Genomic DNA, 22,879 nt, shown 5'->3' on the forward strand with positions numbered 1-22,879 from the left:
TTGCTTCTGTCTTGTAGCGTGGAGTCGTAATGTGACGGATCACAGTCAGATGAGATTTATTTTGTTCACGGAGGGAAAAACGTTCTCAGTTTCACAGTCTTTTCATGAAAATGTATTGCAGTAAGGGTGATGTAACAAGCATCATGCATACTAATAATAACAAGGATTTCTTCCTGCTTTTATTTGTGATGGAAAGGTTGTTTGATTTTCTTTCTCTGACTTCATAAAACACTGACACGATTAATCAATCATCAGAGTAGTTTCCCGAAACATTTTCTGTTGACCAATTTGTCGATACAGCTTTTTACATTACATTACGTTTAGCTGACGCTTTTATCCAAATTGACTTACAGTTAAGTGCATTCACCCGTGAAGGTGCAAGCTCCACACAACAAGTAGTAAGTGCAAGTACATTAGCTTTAAATAGGTAATGCTACAAAGAACCATATCAACGTGCAGCATAAAGGGGAAAAAAAAATTCAATGCGTTTCCTATATTTTCATGACTATTTACATTGTAGATTCTCACTGAAGGCATCAAAACTATGGATGAACACATATGGAATTATGTACTTAACAAAAAAGTGTGAAATAACTGAAAACATGTCTTATATTTTAGATTCTTCAAAGTAGCCACCCTTTGCTCTGATTACTGCTTTGCACACTCTTGGCGTTCTCTTGATGAGCTTCAAGAGGTAGTCACCTGAAATGGTTTTCCAACAGTCTTGAAGGAGTTCCCAGAGATGCTTAGCACTTATAAGTATTTGAACACCTGTCTATCAGCTAGAATTCTGACCCTAAAAGACCTGTTAGTCTGCCTTTAAAATGTACACCTCCACTCCATTCATTATCCTAAAGTAGATGCACCTGTTTGAGGTCGTTAGCTGCATAAAGACACCTGTCCACCCCATAGAATCAGTAAGAATCCAACTACTAACATGGCCAAGACCAAAGAGCTGTCCAAAGACACTAGAGACAAAATTGTACACCTCCACAAGGCTGGAAAGGGCTACGGGGAAATTGCCAAGCAGCTTGGTGAAAAAAGGTCCACTGTTGGATCAATCATTAGAAAATGGAAGAAGCTAAACATGACTGTCAATCTCCCTCGGACTGGGGCTCCATGCAAGATCTCACCTCGTGGGGTCTCAATGATCCTAAGAAAGGTGAGAAATCAGCCCAGAACTACACGGGAGGAGATGGTCAATGACCTGAAAAGAGCTGGGACCACCGTTTCCAAGGTTACTGTTGGTAATACACTAAGACGTCATGGTTTGAAATCATGCATGGCACGGAAGGTTCCCCTGCTTAAACCAGCACATGTCAAGGCCCGTCTTAAGTTTGCCAATGACCATTTGGATGATCCAGAGGAGTCATGGGAGAAAGTCATGTGGTCAGATGAGACCGAAATAGAACTTTTTAGTCATAATTCCACTAACCGTGTTTGGAGGAAGAAGAATGATGAGTACCATCCCAAGAACACCATCCCTACTGTGAAGCATGGGGGTGGTAGCATCATGCTTTGGGGTGTTTTTCTGCACATGGGACAGGGCGACTGCACTGTATTAAGGAGAGGATGACCGGGGCCATGTATTGCGAGATTTTGGGGAACAACCTCCTTCCCTCAGTTAGAGCATTGAAGATGGGTCGAGGCTGGGTCTTCCAACATGACAATGACCCGAAGCACACCAGGATAACCAAGGAGTGGCTCTGTAAGAAGTATATCAAGGTTCTGGCGTGGCCTAGCCAGTCTCCAGACCTAAACCCAATAGAGAATCTTTGGAGGGAGATTCCGAAACTCCGTGTTTCTCAGCGACAGCCCAGAAACCTGACTGATCTAGAGAAGATCTGTGTGGAGGAGTGGGCCAAAATCCCTCCTGCAGTGTGTGCAAACCAGGTGAAAAACTACAGGAAACGTTTGACCTCTGTACTTGCAAACAAAGGCTACTGTACCAAATATTAACATTGATTTTCTCAGGTGTTCAAATACTTATTTGCAGCTGTATCATACAAATAAATAGTTAAAAAATCATATATTGTGATTTCTGGATTTTTTTTTTTTTAATTAAAGTGGTGCTTTTGCAGGAGAAAGTCAGATTTACAGATCTTTCGATTAAATCAACTAATCGATTAGTCGATACAATTGAGTGAGTGTTAGTCGACTAAGAATTTCTTCGATCGAGCACAGCCCTAGTTAGATCAACACTTAAGATTGATTTAGTGCAAAAGATGGGGCAAAATAACAGGTCTTTTCAACTCTTCTGGTATGACAAAGTTAGCTGGCTGACTGGAAGTGCTGTGACAAAGAAAATGTAGTGCTGGCCATGCCTCTTGATGAAACCTTCTCACAGATATTATAAATTATTATTATAATAATTGTTATGTTGTATATTTTTTATTATTATTATTATTATTATTATTATTATAAATAAATGGACAATTTTTATGATGTAGGCCGAAAATGAGCTTCCCCTCTTTGAAAGACCAGCAGCCGCCACTGCACACCATCAGGGATACTGTGGCACTATGTGACAGAATTGATGTGTTTTTCTGCAGTTTATATTTATAGGGGGATATATATGTTGTGCTGGAGCTGCAGGTGTGTAACCTGTAATTTAGTGCTCTAAAGCAGCTGGAGTCCAGTGCTTCAGGTGTGTGACATTTGCGGAGCCCAGCAGGCAAGGCTGCTGCTCAGATTTTTCTTTATTTAACTAAGGATTTCACATATTCTCTCTGACCTTCTGGCATCAGATCTGCTGAGCGACCTCTCATTTCAAGTTTACACTAATCATGTACTTAATCTGTTTGGAAAATGAGGCAGTGGAGGGCAGCAGGGTAATCAAAGACGGGAGGTCACCGGCTCAAATCCTGGACCGAGGTGAACATTAAGTGGATCGATATGTGCTCTGTGAAAAATCAATATTTTCTGACTCATAAATCTTGTGTCAGTGCTTCTCAGCCTGAGACTGTGACCTTTTATGAGTTCACAAGACGAATAATACAAGTATTATAAATGATTAAGGAAATGTGAAAAGATTTTTACTTTAGTGATTTATATGTCAAATCTTTTTAGCTTCCAAATATTTCAACTTGGAGTAATTGGTTTCTTAACATTTTGTATTTGTATTTTTTTAAGTCTTAAAGGTCCCATGGCATGAAAATTTCACTCTATGAGGTTTTTTAACATTAATATGTTCCCCCAGCCTGCCTATGGTCCCCCAGTGGCTAGAAATGGTGATAGGTGTAAACCGAGCCCTGGGTATCCTGCTCTGCCTTTGAGAAAATGAAAGCTCAGATGGGCCGATCTGGAATCTTCTCCTTATGAGGTCATAAGGAGCAAGGTTACCTCACCTTTCTCTGCTTTGCCCACCCAGAGAATTTGGCCCACCAATGAGAGAGAGAGAGAGAGACATCATGGCTTAAAAACAAGCAAAGTGGCAGTTGGTTAAGGCTCCCCATGAGAAATGACAACAACACTGTCGGCGGGTCCACATGATACAATCATAGACTGTTAGTCTATGATTACAAGCCTTTGGTGATCGTGCACGCCTACTCCCTCACCCCTCCTCCACGCAGTTGCTAGTAGCCAAGGAGGACACGGAGGATTTAAACACATGATGGACTCTTCAGCAGAGGTCATTATTTTCTCTCTCGAGTTTCTGCGCGTGATAGTTGCCGGACGCCACAATCTTCTGAACACAGCCATGCTGAGAAATCCAGAGTTGTGTGGAGCTGATAGTCTTAATTAGCTTTGTATCGACTAATTTGGCTTGAATATAACGGACATTACATTCATATAAAAAAAGTTACGCACTAAAGCTTAAATTTTACAATATTTGATGTCAAATTGTAATTGTCCAACAGTTTCCCGAGCCCAAGACCAACATTTTCTAAACAAAAATCCGAAACATATTTAGATATTCAGAAGAAAACACAATAAACAAGGTATTAAACATCAGTAGCAGCACAAAAACAACCAATTGATTTAGAGCGATTTCATCACATAAAAGTGATCAGTGTCAAATTAAAATCCTTGAGATAGTCTAAAAAAAAAAAAATAATAATATAAGGAGAGAAAAGAAAGAGTAGAGACAGACATTTTGCAGCAGGTAGAGGTGTAGCACTAAAACCACACTGCTGCTCTCACTTTCTGTTCTTCTAACCCTAACACTGTTTTCCACAGTCACAGAAATCTTCCAGAAATAGAGGGAATATGTCCTTTAGAGCCGCTGAAAGGTTTTCAATGAGAAACACAACCCTAACCCATCAACTTGGAGCAAAGGAAAAATCCTGCACTCAGCTCTTGCTCTAGCATTACTCTTTATTTACAGAAAACCAGCAAGTTTGATGGAAATCAGGCCATTAGTTTTTCCGTTATCCTTAAGACAGACAGACAGACAGACAGAACCTCCTGGGAGAGGTAAATATCACACAAACTACAACCGAGGGTCTGTTTAGCTGTACGTTTTGTATTTACCTTCCAAAGAGACACACCTGTCGTGTACAGAGAGGCTGTGAACGCATCAGGAGCTGGGCCCCTCTGCCTGCAGGCTGTGTAGTGGATGTGTTCCTCAGTGTGTGTGTGTGTGTGCGTGGGAGGCCTGTATCTGTCTGCGTCTGTTTGCTTTGATACAAGTTTCACATAGGAGCCTGCTAATGCAGCATGAAAGTAGATTTACACTCCGCCGAGGAGGAGTGTGTAAACGTTTGAAGTGTGTGTGTGTGCAGGCAGTTTGTCTTTCCCATTGATGAATATACAATTTTTCGACATGTTAAAACATTTCTTCGTCCCATGCGAGTTATATTTTCTGAGGAGGCTTTTATGTTGTCTTGGCTAAGCTTTGTACTGAAGGCTGTTCCCACAGCAGCAGTGATGCGTTAAAGCTGCAATCTTTTATGTAATAACAGTTCAAACCGTTATTGTTGTTGGTTGTTTGTCTGGTTTCCTCTCTCAACCCGGCCGCTGCCAGAATGGGCAGCGGAGCAAAAGCTCGACCGGAGAGTCGGAGAGACACAGCTATGGTGCATCAGCGTCGTAATCGATAACGCCTGTGTTGTCAGGAGTTTGTTAACCAGTGGAAAAATTAGGCTCCTTTTGAGATGAACTGCGCCTCGCCTGTAAAGTAGACGAGAGCAGCAGGCGGCAGCAGCCGTGGGCGGTGAGAAAACTCCGCTGTCAAGTTGGACAGTTTTCCAGCTGATTCCAGCAGCCTTCAGGCTGAACAGGAAGTCACAGAAACACTGTGGTCCGATTCCGATTTAATAAAATGTTATCAGATCCATATATCAGCTCCTAAACAGTCTCCAGTTGTTTTTATTATGACAGAGTAGCTGTCAAAATGCTCCTCATGCGATCTGTTGCTGATTTTAATTAACAACACACTGTAGATGATCCATAATCTGAACAGATTTAGTCTCTCTGACTTCTAAACGTAACTATCAGACACACAACATGTGTGACTGTGTATATGTGTACAGAATAAGCCTTTAAATCAGAAAAATATTAGTTAAAATCCCTCCAATTCAAAATCAACAAAAAGTTTATATAAAACGTCATCCTGTTTAGTCGATTCTGAACCAATCAGCTGAGAGGCCGGCGTTTTCCCAGCATGCCCCCGGGTCCGCCTGGGTCTTGCAGTCTGGGAAAACAACTGCCGCCTTGGTCTCGTGAGGTTACCGTTGCCCACGTGTGCATGACGTCGGAGCAAGTCGGGATCAAGTCGGACACAAATCTAACCGGCGCGCATTGGGCGGCGATTGCCGGTGACCGATTCTGCGCAGGCCTGGCTCATCTCGAACGAGTCGATTGTCCTCTCTGTGGCATCGAATTTCCAGTTTTCAGCTGCCGACGGCTGCAATGAAAAACCCTAAAACTTGAAACACTTAACCCACTCGCTGCTGTCTGAGCTCTTGTCCGTGTTTACTCTCTTCCACCATTCATGCACTATTGCACACCCTTACTTTATCGGCCCTTATGCTCCATTGCATAGTGGCACCATTGTCACCTGCATGTGCACAAACTGTATATAGACTCTGTACTACATTCAGTATTTTGACTTGGACTACTGTATTTGTATGGTTACTGCCATACCACTTAGACATCACTTAACACAAACTGTATATCAAGTCTTTATTTAATCAGCATTTTTTTTGTAGATTATTTACTGTATTTTGTAAGTTTATATTTTGTTTATTTACTGCGTAGCTCCATGTTGTATCGCACATTTATGCTTTATCTTGGCCAGGTCATCGTTGCAAATGAGAACTTGTTCTCTAGCTACATACCTGGTTAAATAAAGGTTAAATAAATAAAAAAAATCCCTTTTTAATCAGAAACCTTGTTACTGTGCAGGGAACGCACAGATGGCAGGCTCAGATGGAATGGTTGAACCCATCTGTCACCTCAAAACGACCAACATGTTAATGTCTTTTTGTTTTTTTCTCACCGTCTAAATCAGTGTTTCTCAAACTTTTTTTCAATATTGTACCACCCTTGAATTGCTTTGTTAAGCCAAGTACCCCCTGACCAGCGCAAAACCTATTTCGTGGAAAAAAAAAAAGGTCTATATGAAGAGGTACAATATAGCACCAGCAGTGAAAGATTCACTAAAAGACAACCTTTTTTAAACAAACATTTAAATGCTACATTTCAAATGTTTAGAACCTATCACGTAATCCATTCATTATCATAGTATAATTATTTTTAGGAATTATGCATGACATTTTCAAATTGGCATTTTTGCAAAAACTTTCAGGTACTCCAAAGTACCCCTAGAGGTACACGTACCCCCATTTGAGAAACACTGGTCTAGCTGATCCACAGCTGCTACACCCCTTCAGTGTTCCTGATCAGTGGGCGGTGGCGATGACTCAACGCCGTCTCTGCTGTGAAGTCGAGCGACCCGTTAATCTGTCCCATTCAAAGACTGCTGACAGTTCCAGCTGTCCTCGAACACAGATCCTCATTATGTACCTGAGAAAACATTACTGCAACATCCCCATCCAAACAGTGCTTATTTAAAGAACGGGACGAGGTGTCGGAAAGTTGCGTGTAAATCAGCAAAGCGTTCTCACGAACGGGTCCTTATGATATCGTACGAAAATGTATGCACACCAAAATGTACGATATCCTACAAAATGAGGTTCATGGCAGGGGAAAATGGGAGACTCAGGGCCCTATTTTAACGATCTAAGCGCACGGCGTGAAGCTCCTGGCGCAGGTACGATTAGGGCGTGTACGAATCCAACGGCGGAAAAAAAGGGTCTGTGTGCTGGGCGCATGGTTCTAAAGGGTTGTACTTAGAGATGGCCCGATACCATCTTTTGCTTCCCGATACCGATTCCGATACCAGTGTGTCATATATTTTATTATGTTTTAACAGCTGTATACTACTATCCCTGTATGGATGTGATATTATTTCTATCTTTTGGCTCAGGTTAAACTCTTTGTGAAACATGAACAAACACAAACAATGAATGCCCCAGAACTTTCTTTTATTTTCCAGTTTGACAGTCAGTTATAACGGAAAAATAACAAATAAACGACTTTAATGTAGATTTTCTTCAGGGCTTTACTTCCCGATACCAGCGTTTTAGGCAGTATCGGAGCCGATACGGATACCAGTATTGGTATTGGCTCCGATACTGCCTAAAACGGAACATCTCTAGTTGTACTTAGTGTCTTCATTAATCAGAGGTGTGTTTTGGGCGTAACATGCAATAAACCAATCAGTGTCATCTCCCATTCCCTTTAAAAGCCAGGCGCGTTTGGACCTTGGCGCATTGCTATTATGATGACTGCTTCATATTTTTATTTTTAATCTTTTGAATGTGTGTGTGCTGCCTGTCCTCCCTGTGTGTGTAACAAGCATAGCGTGCTGTGCATGAGGAGGCACATTTTACTAATGCGCTGTTGAAATAATGTAATGCTGCGCTATTGACTTCAGACCAGGTTTTTGTTGGTCAATGGCGCGATCGCTTTCTGCTGCCTCAAGATGGCCATATGCCAAGAATGCACCTGAACACACCTCCCTGTAAGACCAGTGCACAGATGGGTGCAGGTGCATTTGCTTTTTAAACGACGTGGGCGCTGGACGGGAAATTGCGTCGGTCTTAAACTAGCAAAGACACGTGCGTCGGGCTTTGTGCAGCGCTGCGCTGGGTGCAAGACAGGGCCCTATGAATTATCTGACATGTTGACAGTAATGGCTCACATGACATCAGGCATCAGACATTATACCACCTCTGTTTTCCCTTCTTTTCAGGGGTAGCCTGTAAACCTTCTCTCAACTTTCTGGCTGCAAGAAGGATTTTCATCCTAACAGATGAATATGCCCATCCGAAATCAAAAGCTTTCACTTTTGTTTTTCATTCAGCTTTGCGTTGTTTGTCCAGCAAAAACTTCAATGATAAAACTAAAATCTGGATCAGACGGAAGCTGCAAATCATTCCTGGCATTTCTTTGAACTATGCTTCTTTTTTTTTGTCAGCTTTTTTATTGCCTCCTCTGCTCATGTGTAATAGAAGAGGGAGTCTTCATGTAATGAAATGTCTAAAAATACCTTTTCATAGTAGGGGTTGCCCTATTCTGGTTTTTCAGGGCCGATACCGATTATTACTAGTTAAAATCGTACCAAAAAAACGTTGAGGAACCAAAAGACCAGGCATCAACATTAACAGGAACACAGAGATAAAGGACGGACACACACACACACACACACACACACACACACACACACACACACACACACACCGATCTGACAACAGACAAAAACACAGAGACTAAATATACAAGGTAACGAGGGTGAAACAAGGGACAGGTGACACGAGGGCTCAGGAACAGGTGGAACACATCAGGGCGGGGCAGACTATCACAAAGGCAACATGGGGGGCATGGCAGCATTTCACCACTGTGCTCTGATTGTGATGTTTCGGCTGTGCGATCAGACACCAAGCAGGAGGCTCAATCAGAACATTTCACATCAGAACTGAATTAAATCCTCCAGGCGCTCCTGATGAATCTGAGCTGTTGCATCGACACGGAGAAAACAGCAAAAAAAAATTGTACTCCTCGTCTGTGGTCTTTTACTTCCACTCGCAGACTGATGACTTTCATAACTCCAGGACTTAACAGTTTATCTGTGACATTTGGAATTTGAAAGGAGGAACGGGACTGGGGTTAAAGATTCTGCAGCTTCGCTGGCGGCAGGAAGAGAAGCCCACGCTTGTTCCTTTAATCTGCACATCATCAGGTTTTTATTGAACATGAAGTAATTGTTTTTTTAGAATAAACGCTGTCAGATCAGTTCTAGCTGGTAGATGACAAGCTTCACAAAATGACACATGGCCTCAATAAGCCCACCACTGTGGGAGGTTCGAGTCCAGGTTTCTCTCTGTCAAATCACAACAAACTGAGCTTCCCCACTTAAACCAGAGTCTCACAAACACGCTAACAAAGACTGGATCAGTACCTGCTTCCTGTCGCCTAAATTTACCAAACTGAATAATCTGAGGTAGAAAACAAAACTCTGTTGTGCACAGAATTTTAACTGTTTTTTAGTTTTTAGTAATGCATTCATTGTTTGGTTTTCTTTAGTGAACATATGTTTTCAGTCGGCAGTAATTTTCCTTGCAGTCACAGTCAAACTGATAATAAAGGTTGTGTAATTATATAATCAGTCATTCTCTCTTTATTTGATCTCTTTATTAGAAAAATTAGTCAGTGATGACTTTTTTCTTCTGCAGTCATTTTGGTGTTTGCATTGTCCTTGTGTACAGTTGCCTTGACAAGATAGTTTGTTTAAATCAAATTGTATCTTATAATTTCATCTTTTTTATTATTATCCGTAGTTCAAATTAATGATATAAAACAATTTATTATAAAGTGTTTGTTTTTTTTAATATATATATCAGCCAGTGTCCAGATATCCAGATAAATATTGTGATTATTATTTCAACCCTCGCCCCGCTCTAGCTTATAGTGATAAATAAAGATGATTTCAATTTGCTTTTGTAGATGGTAATTCAGTTTTCAATTTCTGCATGTCCGCATCTCTCTGTACAAGTTTATGTATCCTGGCAATGGCCTCAGGTTTTAGAGTTGGGTCATAGCACTGAGACAGCACTTGTAAAGGTTCCTAATAATCTTTTGAACAGCTGAGAGTAGCCAGTTCATTTCAATCCACTGTCTTAATCATTGGGAATGCATATTGGGCAGTTTTTTTTTTTGATTGGTTTAATTTATATATCTGAAAGGACGTGTATGTTACTGCATGGGAATGTAAATCCTCTACTACCCATTTCATTAATGGAGTACCACAGGGATCAGTCCTCGGACCGTTAATACTGTATCTTTCTGTTAATAAATGATTCTCAGATCTACTTCTCCTTTGGTTCAATTAATATCCTGCAGCTGATCAAACTAAAGGTCTGCCTTACAGAGGTTAAAACCTAGTTAATTAAGAACTTCCTTTTAGATGAGTTAGTCATATTTCCTCACACTTTGGGTCCTTATTTTAAACCTCATCACAGAAATGTCAGTCACATTTGATAACGGCTTAATTGTGATCGCATTGAGTAATTGTTGTTGTCCAATCTTGATTACATCTTTGGAACATTTCCAAAATGTGTCCTCACAGTAATCTGTGCTCATTTTAAGGGACTTGGCTTATTCTTTTTCATGTCACATGCAATAGACTTACATGGCTGTCGCACACAGGCGCCTTTTAGATTGAACCTCAGTTGTATGTCACTTTAGACAAACAACCCTCAAACTCATGTATTTGTTGCTCAAACTGGACTTCCACACTTACTTTCTTTGTTATATCTTTTATTTTAAATCTGAATATGATCTGCTGATCTTATTGCAGACATAGTTCCAGCTCGGCTGACTTTGGTTTTCTCAGTAATGAATTGTATGTATCCATTTCTACAGTTCCACAGAATCAAAAGCTTTTTTTATGCTGATATATGAAGCGTTCAGGCTCTCTGACAGAGTTTAAGGAGACGATAGAGACATTTTAATATCCAGCTAAAACATGTTTTATGCATGAAGGGACATATGAGTGGTGATGATCCACAGCTCCTCTCCCCATGGTGGCGGAGCACTTGAAAGAAAGCTTGATTGATGCTGTGGCAGAACAGTTAAACAGTTCAATGTATACATCAAGTGAGAAATCTGGCCTAAGACACTTTCCAGCTGTGCCGATAAAGGAATGTTCAGGAATAGATGAGTTTGTGGAGTGTTTTGTTTTACCACCAATTGATCCTCCTGTTTTTAAACGTGGTGCTGTTGAAGTTAGAGCCTCAGTGTCATTCTATCAGATGGTCTTCCTTCTTCTCGTAAGCAGCTGTACCGACGCTTAAATGGCTGCAAACACCTCGTCCCCTGTGTCTTTAATCTCTTGACTCCCAGCCCGGTTCTCTGCTGCTGTGTAAATAATTTAGTGCAAAACTTAAAGCCCCAATTAATTTGAGCAGCAGGGGAGGGAGGATGTCTCCTGCAGATCGATTCATTAGTAATAATGGCTGACATTTGTGTCGCCAGACAAAGTGGAAGAGAGCCTATAAAATAGAGAGAGCGGCAGAGAGAGGGCTGCAGTCTGACTGACGACCATATTCTAAACGTCTGTTATATGGTTTCATTACAGAGTTCTGCACACGGCCAATGGTTCAGTCTGACTCTTAAGTCCTCAAGCTAACACATCCTTTGTTTTCATTCACTTTCTCATAGGGCTGAGACGATATACTTTTGTCGCGATTCGATTATTTCATGATACATGGGTGCCGATTTGATTTGTATTGCGATTTTCACTTAATGTGATTCTAGAAGTATTGCGATTCCATAGTATTGAGTATTGTGATTTTCTTTTCCTTCTTTAACAAAAACAAAGGTTGAATGATACACTTCTAGAGACAATACTGTATATCATGAGACATTTCTAAAAACAAATTTGTTTCTAAGAAGAATGCACATCACAAGTCAGTCAGTCTGACATTTATTTAATTTGTAAAGAAGAACATGGATTTTCTGCATTTGCTGCTTTCGCTTTGTTTGGCTGGAAACGTGACCACGCGACGCATACGAAATCGTATGAATTGGTGTCCGTACGTTTTTGTACGATATCATCTGAACACGTTCATGAGATTGCATTGACTAGAAATATAGTATATATGTCAGATTTTCTCAAATCCGGTAATATGGAAAAGAAAATTGTAGGTGTGTATATATTTCAAACTGCATTAAATTGGCATCATAATCAAGACCTGCTATAATGAAACATTGGTGATTACTTTGGCATGCTTTGCCTTTATTGTAAATCTTGCAGCTTCCTAAAATAATTCTTTTCTTCAGAAACATGCCTAGAATTTCATTTTCAAATACTTTGAAAACTCTGACTGAAAATTGCATTTGACACTTTAATATCAATGCTGGCTACACATTTGCATAATACTTATGAGGTATGGACATATTAAAATTAAAAACATCTGTGTATACATATTGCACAGAATATTGCATCAACATATATTTAAAAAAATTGTAAAGTGTACAATCTGCTACATATTTGCATATTTAGTTTTTAATCCATGTGAGAAAAAAAAAGATTGTTAAAGTAAACTGTATTTTCGACCACTCATGCTCCACCCCCACACAGCCACAAGTTATAGTGTCTCCTGAAAAAAACTCAGTTATCAGATGTCACGTCAGTGTTAAAGGTTCTGTACTCCACATTCAGAACATTAAAGTGACTATATGTAACTTTCAGTTTGTGTTGATTCTAGTGGCCACTCTGGACACACCTGCTGTCGTAAAGGTCTTTCCTTGACGGTGCTGTATTTACCACTGTAAGCATTACGGGGAGGTCATACAGTTGCGATCAATATTTTGTTCGGACAGAAAATCCTTCATTAACAATAAGAGAATAAGTTACAGATGCACCGTTGCATTTCAAGTGTTGCATACGGTAGCTTAGCCTACTTTGGATGTCTCCTGAGCTAAACCGGATAGCACTGTCAAGAGCTAAAGCACTAAGAGATTGTTGTAGCAACCAACGTAATAATAATTAATATAGCGCATTTCATGAAACCCAAGGACTCTTTACACAAGTACAGGGAGACAAGGGGAAATAAAATAGTAGGCCGACACAAACACAGACTAAAAGGAATAAAACGTCCGCGCTAAATGGAAGGAGGACCTAATTTAATGTTGGCTACTCACGTACAACCACATTGCGCATTGTAAAATGATTTTATGATTTAAATAGACATATTACATACCTGAGGGCCAATTGACCGTTTGCAAAAGCCACGCCCCCTAGTTATTGTTACTATGCCGTCAAACAATTGAGAACCAGACACATAGCCATGACTGGGTTGAGCTCCATACCTGTTGGTATAAGTGATTGATTTTGGAGTCATGCAGCAGACATATCCTCCAGGGCACGACAGAGAGGGCTGCAATATGCAGTGGAGGGATGTGTTCAATGACCCTCAACCTCTTGCTAAATTATCTGTGTCAATAGCAACATGTGCTTGACAGGCTAACAGCTATCAGGCTGCCTGAATTTCCTAGGGAATAATAAAGTATCTAATGTTCTAACTTTACTACTTTCGATAATAATGCTATATAGAACCACAACTGTTAACTTAAGTCCAGTTTTACAGATTGTAACTGTTATGTACTTGTACTACTGTGCTACTTAAACTACTTATTGATAATTGATATAAGTTAGCTCGCTAGCTTTACTTACCTTGCCATGCTTATTAATATTCGAGGCATTTAGCTGTGAGTAAGGTCTCCTACACTGCTTAATCCATTGTCGGCATCTTTCCGCTTGGGTTTTGGGCTTTGGAAAGGCGAAAAAAATGACCCCTCCCTCTAAACTTTTGGGGTACCTGGTGTCAGACTTGCAAGTACCATAGGCGCATTGTTTCACCATCTTGCTGAAATTGCAATGTTTGACGGGGGTCCTTCTCCTTAGTTACAGTTGCTGAGCTAGGATTGGACGAGGACTGTTTGAGGGCGGGTTTTGCGAACGGTCAATTCAGGGTGGGTTTTGAATCATTTACAATCCCGTAATTGTCTCCATAGCAGTGTGACTTGCATTATCGCCTTTTGTTGGTGTTTGGTGTTTTAAGCCCCCAACGTCGTCTTCCAGGCAGCGCTGTGTGACAGGAGGCCCAAGAAGGGAGTGACCTTTACAAAGTGTGTGCGTGTGGTGTGTGTTTGTGCGTGTGTGGTAGCTTAGGCCTCTCATACATTGAAACAGAGCATGATGGTAATTGCAGGCCACAGAGAATTGGATGTCGATGCTTCCAAGTCAACACAGTTACGCTCAACGTAACAATCATTTCTTATGTAATGAGACATCAGAGTTGTGTTCATTTAGCGCTGATAGAAAACAATCCAACGAACTAAAAACTGTAATCATACTGACATGGAAAGGTAATCTGTGCTCGTTAACGAGCCACTCGCTCCTCCATTAGTCTGTTTTCATGCCAGTTACCATTATTAAATAATTGTCATGGCTGAGACAGGCTGATGTGTGAAAGGTTCACATCGTGACAGGCCGATTAAGATACTGCAAAATTTTTCAGTCCGGTCAATGGGTTGTAATTCTGTTCCTGGATAATAGCTGTGTTGTCTTTGTGTTGTGCTCATTAATTGAATTGCATGCTGGGTAGAAGATAGTGTCAAATGAAATGACTAGAATGAAAACCAGCAGGGAGGAGAGCTGATGACAAGAAACTAAAAACACTGATACAAATATTTTTTTTTTAGCCTATGCGGCGAAAAAGAACACTGATGATAATTCAAAATATATCAAAAATATAATGGAAAGTATGTTGTTGCATGTCATCGGGCATTTTTAAGCGGGTATATGGATATCCTGGAGCTTTCTTAGTGGGTATACTGCGTATACCTGCATATCACGTAGTGGGGTCGGGACAGCCCAGTGGATATGACACATGCCTTTGGCGTGGAAGACTCTGGTTCAATTCCCACTGGGATACATCAACCAATGTGTCCCTGGTTCTTCGATAACATTGCACTTTAGATGTGTGTAAATTTCCAACACCAGGAGTAATTTATATAGTTCTATTTTATAGTGATCGATTATCTATTCAAAAAATGTCCTATGTAAAATGTTCTATTAAAGAAAAGATAGAAAATATTTTTTTGTGCGTGCTGTAAAGTGGTTAGAAAATATGAAATCGGAATTGGCTAAAATCTGTATCGGCAGTTCAAAGGTAAGGAAAAATTGGAAATTGGAATCGGCCTAGAAAGTTGAAAATCAGTGCATTTTTAGTTTATAGTAAAAACAGTATACCGGCACAGTGGACAGCTAAAGAAAATGTTGGATTGGTTGTAATTGGATACATTTTTCAGTATTTCTAATCCTTTATGGATTCCTGGAGCTGTGTTACAGGTGTTTATTGGCTCCCTGGTTATTTTATTCATTGTCTGTTAATAGGCTTAAGAGCTGAACTTCAACTTTCAACTTTATTTTTGTACCCAGATGGCAACTGGTTTTGCAGCAAGGTATAATACATGAAAAACAACATAGACATACAATTCAGAAGGGGGGGGGGGTGACCAGTGTGCTAGAAGATCAACAATTGTCACTGCTTACTGCATTTGACATTTCCAAGTGTACAAAGCACAGCACCAATAACATCTAAAAAAGCGGCAGAATGAGGACACAGCCACAGATACCCACAATACAGTGCAAAGTGACCAGACATGAGTACACAATCAACATTTCTTCCATCATAACACAAATTGTCCCCATCAGCAGCATAGACATCATCATTATCATCACCGTCCACACAAACCCCATCATATCGCTAACTAAACTACACACTTTGCCAAGTGAATTAGGGGTTACTACCTCCTCCCCCAGACCGAGTTTACAAGTGAAATGGCTGTGGGGGGTGAAGGAGTGCTTGTATCTATTACTCTTAATCACAGGGAACCTGAACCTGGAGCCAGAAGGCAAAGTCTGAAAATCCGAGTAAAGGGGGTGATCGCTATCAGAGTGGCTTCAGCCTTCCTCCCTACCTACTGAGCTGAGAATGAAACACTGAGCTGACTGTTAAAGGCATACTATGCAGTTTACATTTTTGTCAAACAGCGCCCCCTAGAGTCGCTGTGGAGTACTTGTATTTAACGTTACCGTTGCTGCCTTTTAGCTCTCGCCAACGAGTGAAAGCCTGACCGAGTGGGACTCTTGTCCGGTTCCTCACGCGGTCAGTTTCTCGTTTTCTTTTCCTTGACTATTCCGACCGCGCTTTCTTCGTTTTTTTTTTGTCTAATCTGCCATGATTCACGTCTGAAATGCGTGCTAGTGTCTTCCATAGAGGCTGCTTCTTATATGTTGTTGATGTATGTGACGTCGTGCTAGGGCTGGGCGATTATGGAGAAAATCAAATATCAGGATATTTTTTGACCAAATACCTCGACATCGATACTGCAACGATATTTTAGTGTTGAATATTGGTGCTTTCACAAAATATTTACAGAATGAGATTTTTGATAAATAATTATCAGTAATGTGGATCTAATGACTAAGTGGGTAAAGGGAAATAATAGAACAGCTAGAACAGTCTGGTAAGTTCAGAAAATGACATCACTTTACTGTAATGCAGCCTTTAAAACCAGGAAAAGACACTTATGTCATATTACGCGAGATTTGGCGGTGCGCCACCTCTCAAACCCGCTTTGCTATCGGGATGATTCTCCCTACTACGAGTTTGTTTACCATCAAAATAACTTTGAAGCTGTTATATTAAGGTACAAATCTTACATAGTGTGCCTTTAAACAAATCTTCTTCTTGTTATCCCACCTGGCTGACCAAATGAACCTGAAACCAGCCCATCATTTTGCAGCCTCACGGCTTAATCCCACTCGAAAGCTCCCAACATCTGTCTCCATCGGTCTCCTCCGTTCGAGTGTCAACAATTGAAACACTCAGCTTTATGGTTTTTGGCCTTCCTGCCTCCTCTCCTTCAGTTTAATGTCTTGTTGTCCTCTGCCGTTCGGAGCAGTTTGTGTTGAGCGATGCAGAAAGGCCAATTAGCTGCTCTTAGCGGGCTCCCCTGGTGGCAGCTGCATCTGTCACATCCCACCTCATCCACTTAACGTTTGCCCCTTTCCATTCATCACCATAAAGAGGACTCTCCGTGTGTCGCCTCTCAACCGCCACCCCCCCCCCCCCGCTAATTCAAAATGTCCCAGCTGATTTCTTTCAACGCCAAAACATTAGTTTTGTGTGGTATCTCTCTTTTATGTCCTCGTTGAGACTCTTAAGATTGAAGTGAAATCTGTTCCACACAGTTACTCTCGTAGCTTCGCGGTAGTTCCTCGCCATCTGCTGTCGGGTCACGCTCGGCAGGTCTGTCGCTCTCATGAGGCTGCGTTGACAACCCTCACAAAAGCCGATCACATGGTATGATTTTATGGGTAAATCTAATGAAAAGTATATGGGCTACAAATCAAAACCTACATGTATGCAATTAACCCATCATTACTTAGAATTCGTCATGGGGGCGACAGAAACTATGCACTATAGCTTTAGCAAGTATTGTGTGTGTGTGTGTGTGTGTGTGTGTGTGTGTGTGTGTGTGTGTGTGTGTGTGTGTGTGTGTGTGTGTGTCTGTGTGTGTGTGTCTGTCTCCTGGGTGAAAGTCCTGTGTTTTGGGACCCATCCACCAACCTGACCTTCATCCTTGTGTGGATTTTTGCTCTTTAAAGGTCCCATGGCATGAAAATGTCACTTTATGAGGTTTTTTAACATTAATATGCATTCCCCCAGCCTGCCTATGGTCCCCCAGTGGCTAGAAATGGTGATAGGTGTAAACCGAACCCTGGGTATCCTGCTCTGCCTTTGAGAAAATGAAAGCTCAGATGGGCCGATCTGGAATCTTCTCCTTATGAGGTCATAAGGAGCAAGGTTACCTCCTCTTTCGCTGCTTTGCCCGCCCAGAGAATTTGGCCCACCCATGAGAGAGAGAGAGACATCATGGCTTTCAAACGAGCAAAGTGGCAGTTGTTCAAGGCCACAACCCACCCTCCACCTTGCCCCCCCTCTCTCCTCCTCAATAGCTACAGACACAGAAATGCCACATCCTAAGGAAAGCTCATTGTGGGACTGGCTCTAGTGGCTGTAATTCTGCACCAAGGCTGAATTATGGGAAAGAGACTTCAGATACAGTATTAGGGGACAACTAAGGTCTATATAAAAGAGACTTCAGATACAGTATTAGGGGACCACTAAGGTCTATATAAAAGAGACTTCAGATACAGTATTAGGGGACCACTAAGGCCTATATAAAAGAGACTTCAGATACAGTATTAGGGGACCATTAAAAAATGATTACCTCTTTTGCCCCAAAAATAGACTCTATAGACTGATCTAATGTCAGAATCAGAAATCCAAATCAGAAAGGAGTTTATTGCCACAGTAGTAACTCTACGTGGAATTTGCCTTGGTGATTGGTGCATACATACATACTAGGGGTGGGAATCCCCAGAGGCCTCACAATACGATATCATCACGATACTTATGTCACAATACAATATTATTGCGATTTTAAAGATATTGCAATATTCTGCGATATATTGCAATTTATTACCTTTTTTCCAACTTCAAATGTTTCCCAATTTCAATTTATGTCCCCAAAAGAAAACTTTGTCAACATCTGTTTTATATAAAAAGATACATTTTCTCTGTTTGTTCATCTCACTTCAATTTTAATGCTGCAAAATGGCATTGTCAAGCAGACAAACTGACCAACACATATATCATAAAAGATCGATACTTGGCGTCTGTGTATCGATACAGTATTGCCACGGAAAATATTGCAATACTGTGCTGTATCACTTCCCCCCAGTTTGCAGATTATCTGTATCGCTGTTTTAATTGCCTGATAACCGATGAAGTTAATGAGTTAAAAAGTGGTCTACTTTGGCTCGGCTACAGCTCTGTGTCTGTTCGTCTGCTTCGGTTTCACCCACCACTGAGTCTGACTTACACACCACTATCTGACTCTCTTTTATTGTGTATTATGTTGAAAGTTTCTACTTTATTAAATAATTGCTTAAAGCATTTAAACACAGTTTTGGGTTGGAGTTTGTAACCATTCCAAAATCTTAATTTTAAGTACAGCATATCTGTTCCATAAATCAGTTATCGGTCCGGATTGATGTTTGCATCTGTTTCTCATTTCAAGCAGTCCTCAGCTGGCGGTCTCTGAGCTCTCGGCCTCCATTAGACGAATCCTTTTCTCACTGATGTTGTGCTGTTCGCAGTCTCGGAGCGACTAACTGGAGGAGGTTAAACAGCCAGCTGAGAGTCTGCTTAATGTCACGCTGAGCTGCTTGCGTCACTCTCAGCCACTTTCATTCTTCGGTCAGACTCCGTGAGCGGCGCTCTGGATAAAGAAACGTCTGCCAAAAGCCACAAATGTGAATGAACCAGAAAGTATAAGATCATTTTTTGGGGGGCATTTTTAGGCCTTTATTCTCACAGGACAGATGAAGACATGAAAGGGGAGAGAGAGGGGGGAATAACGTGCAGCAAACGGATCGAACCCGCAGCTGCTGCGTCGAGAAGTAAACCTCTACATATGTGCGCCTGCACTACCCACTGAGCTAACCCGGCCGCGAAACAGAAAGTTTAACGTTAGACCCGGTGGATAACTGTGTGGAGGAGGACAGGGCGGTCCTGTTTGCACTCTGGATGTTTTGGTGATTTCTGTGTCAAATTGCTGAACGAGAGTTTGGAAAATGGCGTTTAGCCATTCAGCAGCCTTTAATAAGTGGTTCCTGAAGGGTTGAGAAGTTAAAGTACCGGTCTAATGTTTTTATTATGCCAGTGTAGGGCTGGGCGATGTGGAGAAAATCAAAGATCACGATATTTTTTGACCCAGTACCTCAATATCGATAGCGCAACGATATTGTAGTGTTGAGTTTTTGTGCTTTCACAAAATATTTACACAATGAGATTTTTGATAAATAATCATCAGTAATGTGGATATAATGACTAAGTGGGTAAAGGCAAATAATAGAACAGTTACAACAGTCTGGTAAGTTCAGAAAATGACATCACTTTACTGTAATGCAGCCTTTAAAACCAGGAAAAGACACTTGCCATATTACGATATCCAAAATCTAAGACGATCTCTAGTCTCATATCATGATATCGATATAATATTGATATATTGCCCAGCTCTATGCCAGTTTGTTCAATTAAGCACAAACTAGGGTGGTGCAATAAATGGAATTTTTATCGTGATTTAAATTTTCGGCTTCTAACAATCACAAAAACAATCTTACAATGTCATTTATCTGGTGTTCTGAAGAGGAATTTTAAAAGTTCAAACGGGAAAAGTATAAAAGGGAAATGTCACAGTTCGAGGTGTGTTCACTGTTGATTAGTTTAACGGTTTAACTTTTTTTAAGTTCAATAAATGCAACATCTTTGAAACAGTCCATGAGTAATTTTTTTTTAAAGGTCCCATGGCATGAAAATGTCACTTTGAGGTTTTTTAACATTAATATGAGTTCCCCCAGCCTGCCTTTGGTCCCCCCAGTGGCTAGAAATGGTGATAGGTGTAAAACGAGCCCTGGGTATCCTGCTCTCAATAGCTACAGACACAGAAATGGCACATACTAAGGAAAACTCATATTTGGCTCTAGTGTCTGTAATTCTGCACCAAGGCTGAATTTTGGGAAAGAGACTTCAGATACAGTATTAGGGGACCACTAAGGTCTATATAAAAGAGACTTCAGATACAGTATTAGGGGACCACTAAGGTCTATATAAAAGAGACTTCAGATACAGTATTAGGGGACCACTAAGGTCTATATAAAAGAGACTTCAGATACAGTATTAGGGGACCACTAAGGCCTATATAAAAGAAACTTCAGATACAGTATTAGGGGACCACTAAGGCCTATATAAAAGAGACTTCAGATACAGTATTAGGGGACCACTAAGGTCTATATAAAAGAGACTACAGATACAGTATTAGGGGACCACTAAGGTCTATATAAAAGAGACTTCAGATACAGTATTAGGGGACCACTAAGGTCTATATAAAAGAGACTTCACATACAGTATTAGGGGACCACTAAGGTCTATATAAAAGAGACTTCACATACAGTATTAGGGGACCACTAAGGTCTATATAAAAGAGACTTCAGATACAGTATTAGGGGACCACTAAGGTCTATATAAAAGAGACTTCAGATACAGTATTAGGGGACCACTAAGGTTTATATAAAAGAGACTTCAGATACAGTATTAGGGGACCACTAAGGCCTATATAAAAGAGACTTCAGATACAGTATTAGGGGACCACTAAGGTCTATATAAAAGCATCCAAAGAGCACCATGTCATGGGACCTTTAAATAATTGTGATTTTAGTATTGACCAAAATAATTGTGATTAGATTTTTTTTTTCCATAATCAAGCAGCCCTAGCACTAACCCAGATCTGATAACTTGTTATGTTTTTTTGTATTTTTGTTCTGCTGTATCCAGTCTCACGTTTTGGGACGTATTCATAAAACATCTAGAGGAGGTTCCAACCGTCATCTGACAGACATCCTAAAAATGACTGAAGACAGATTTGGGCGTGGGAATAATTTACAAAAGCAGTGTAGCCCCACAAGTGTCTGAGAATGACAACAGTAGTTGTAACTCCTGAAGATGTGTTCTGTGGTGTATTTCTGTTCAGTCCCACATCAGTGCAGCCATAATATGTTAGCCTGGTTCTGAATCCCCACCCACTTGTCAGTCTTTTTCAGCAAGTTTTATATGATTGATGGTTGTTTTCCTGGTTGGAAAAACAACTGAGCCGTTCAGAGCTTTGTAGGCCGGAGTAAGAACGGGGACACATTTCCATTTGTCAGAGAAAGTAAAATAAATAAAAAAGAAATATGGCTACATGTGATAACAACTTTTAAATTGGGTTAACTGGTACTAGCAATCACTACCGCAGCCTTTATTTCAAATGTAAATGACATATATAGACAGCTAACATGAACATGAAGATTGTGTCTGTGAAGGTTCTCAGTCATTCAGGTCATAGGACGGAACTTTAACTTTGTTAAAGGAACACGCCGACTTATTGGGACTTTAGCTTATTCAGCGTATCCCCCAGAGTTAAATAAGTCCATACATACCCTTCTCATCTCCGTGTGTGTCATAACTCTGTCTGACGCACCCACCGCTAGCCTAGCTTAGCACAGATCCTGGAGGTAACCGGCTCCATCTAGCCTACTGCTCCCAATAAGTGACAAAATCACGGTATTACCTGGTCTCCCCTGTTTATTGTCACAGCTCTTTACAATACAGCAAACACCCATGATTGTAAACTATGCATTTACTATCTAGTAATTGCTGACTCTCCAACTCTGAGCGAACTCCAGGCGAACTCTTTGCTCCTCATCACTCCCCCCCCCCCCCAAGGCTGTAAGTGCTTATTGTTCTCTGTCTCTCTCTCCTCCGCAGGGCTTCCTGAAGAGCGAGCGTGTTTCCCGGATGGTTCAGAGCGGCGGCTGCTCGGCCAACGACTTTCGCGAGGTCTTCAAGAAGAACATTGAGCGGCGCGTCCGCAGCCTCCCTGAGATCGATGGCCTGAGCAAAGAGACTGTGCTGAGCTCCTGGATCGCCAAGTACGACGCCATCTACCGGGGGGACGAGGACATGCGGCGCCAGCCGCAGCGGGCGCACCTGAGCGCTGTGTCGGAGCTCATCCTCAGTAAGGAGCAGCTGTACGAGATGTTCCAGCAGATCCTCGGCGTCCGCAAGTTCGAGCACCAGCTTCTGTACAACGCCTGCCAGGTGAGCCGCTAAAGTTTAACAGACACACGGAC

The 22,879-nt window shown here is 41.1% G+C and overlaps 1 protein-coding gene across 5 annotated transcripts in view; it reads left to right on the forward strand.

Annotated features, from left to right (window-relative positions):
* cadps2 (Ca++-dependent secretion activator 2) overlaps nt 1-22,879 on the forward strand; it is a 245,374-nt gene that overhangs the window by 61,058 nt on the left and 161,437 nt on the right. For all 5 annotated transcript variants that reach the window (XM_028586489.1, XM_028586486.1, XM_028586488.1 and 2 more), the window contains exon 3: nt 22,515-22,847. In XM_028586489.1, coding sequence (XP_028442290.1) covers nt 22,515-22,847 — 333 coding nt within the window. The remainder of the gene's footprint in view (nt 1-22,514; nt 22,848-22,879) is intronic.

This window comes from Perca flavescens, chromosome 8, assembly GCF_004354835.1.
Source record: "Perca flavescens isolate YP-PL-M2 chromosome 8, PFLA_1.0, whole genome shotgun sequence".
Taxonomy (NCBI): domain Eukaryota; kingdom Metazoa; phylum Chordata; class Actinopteri; order Perciformes; family Percidae; genus Perca; species Perca flavescens.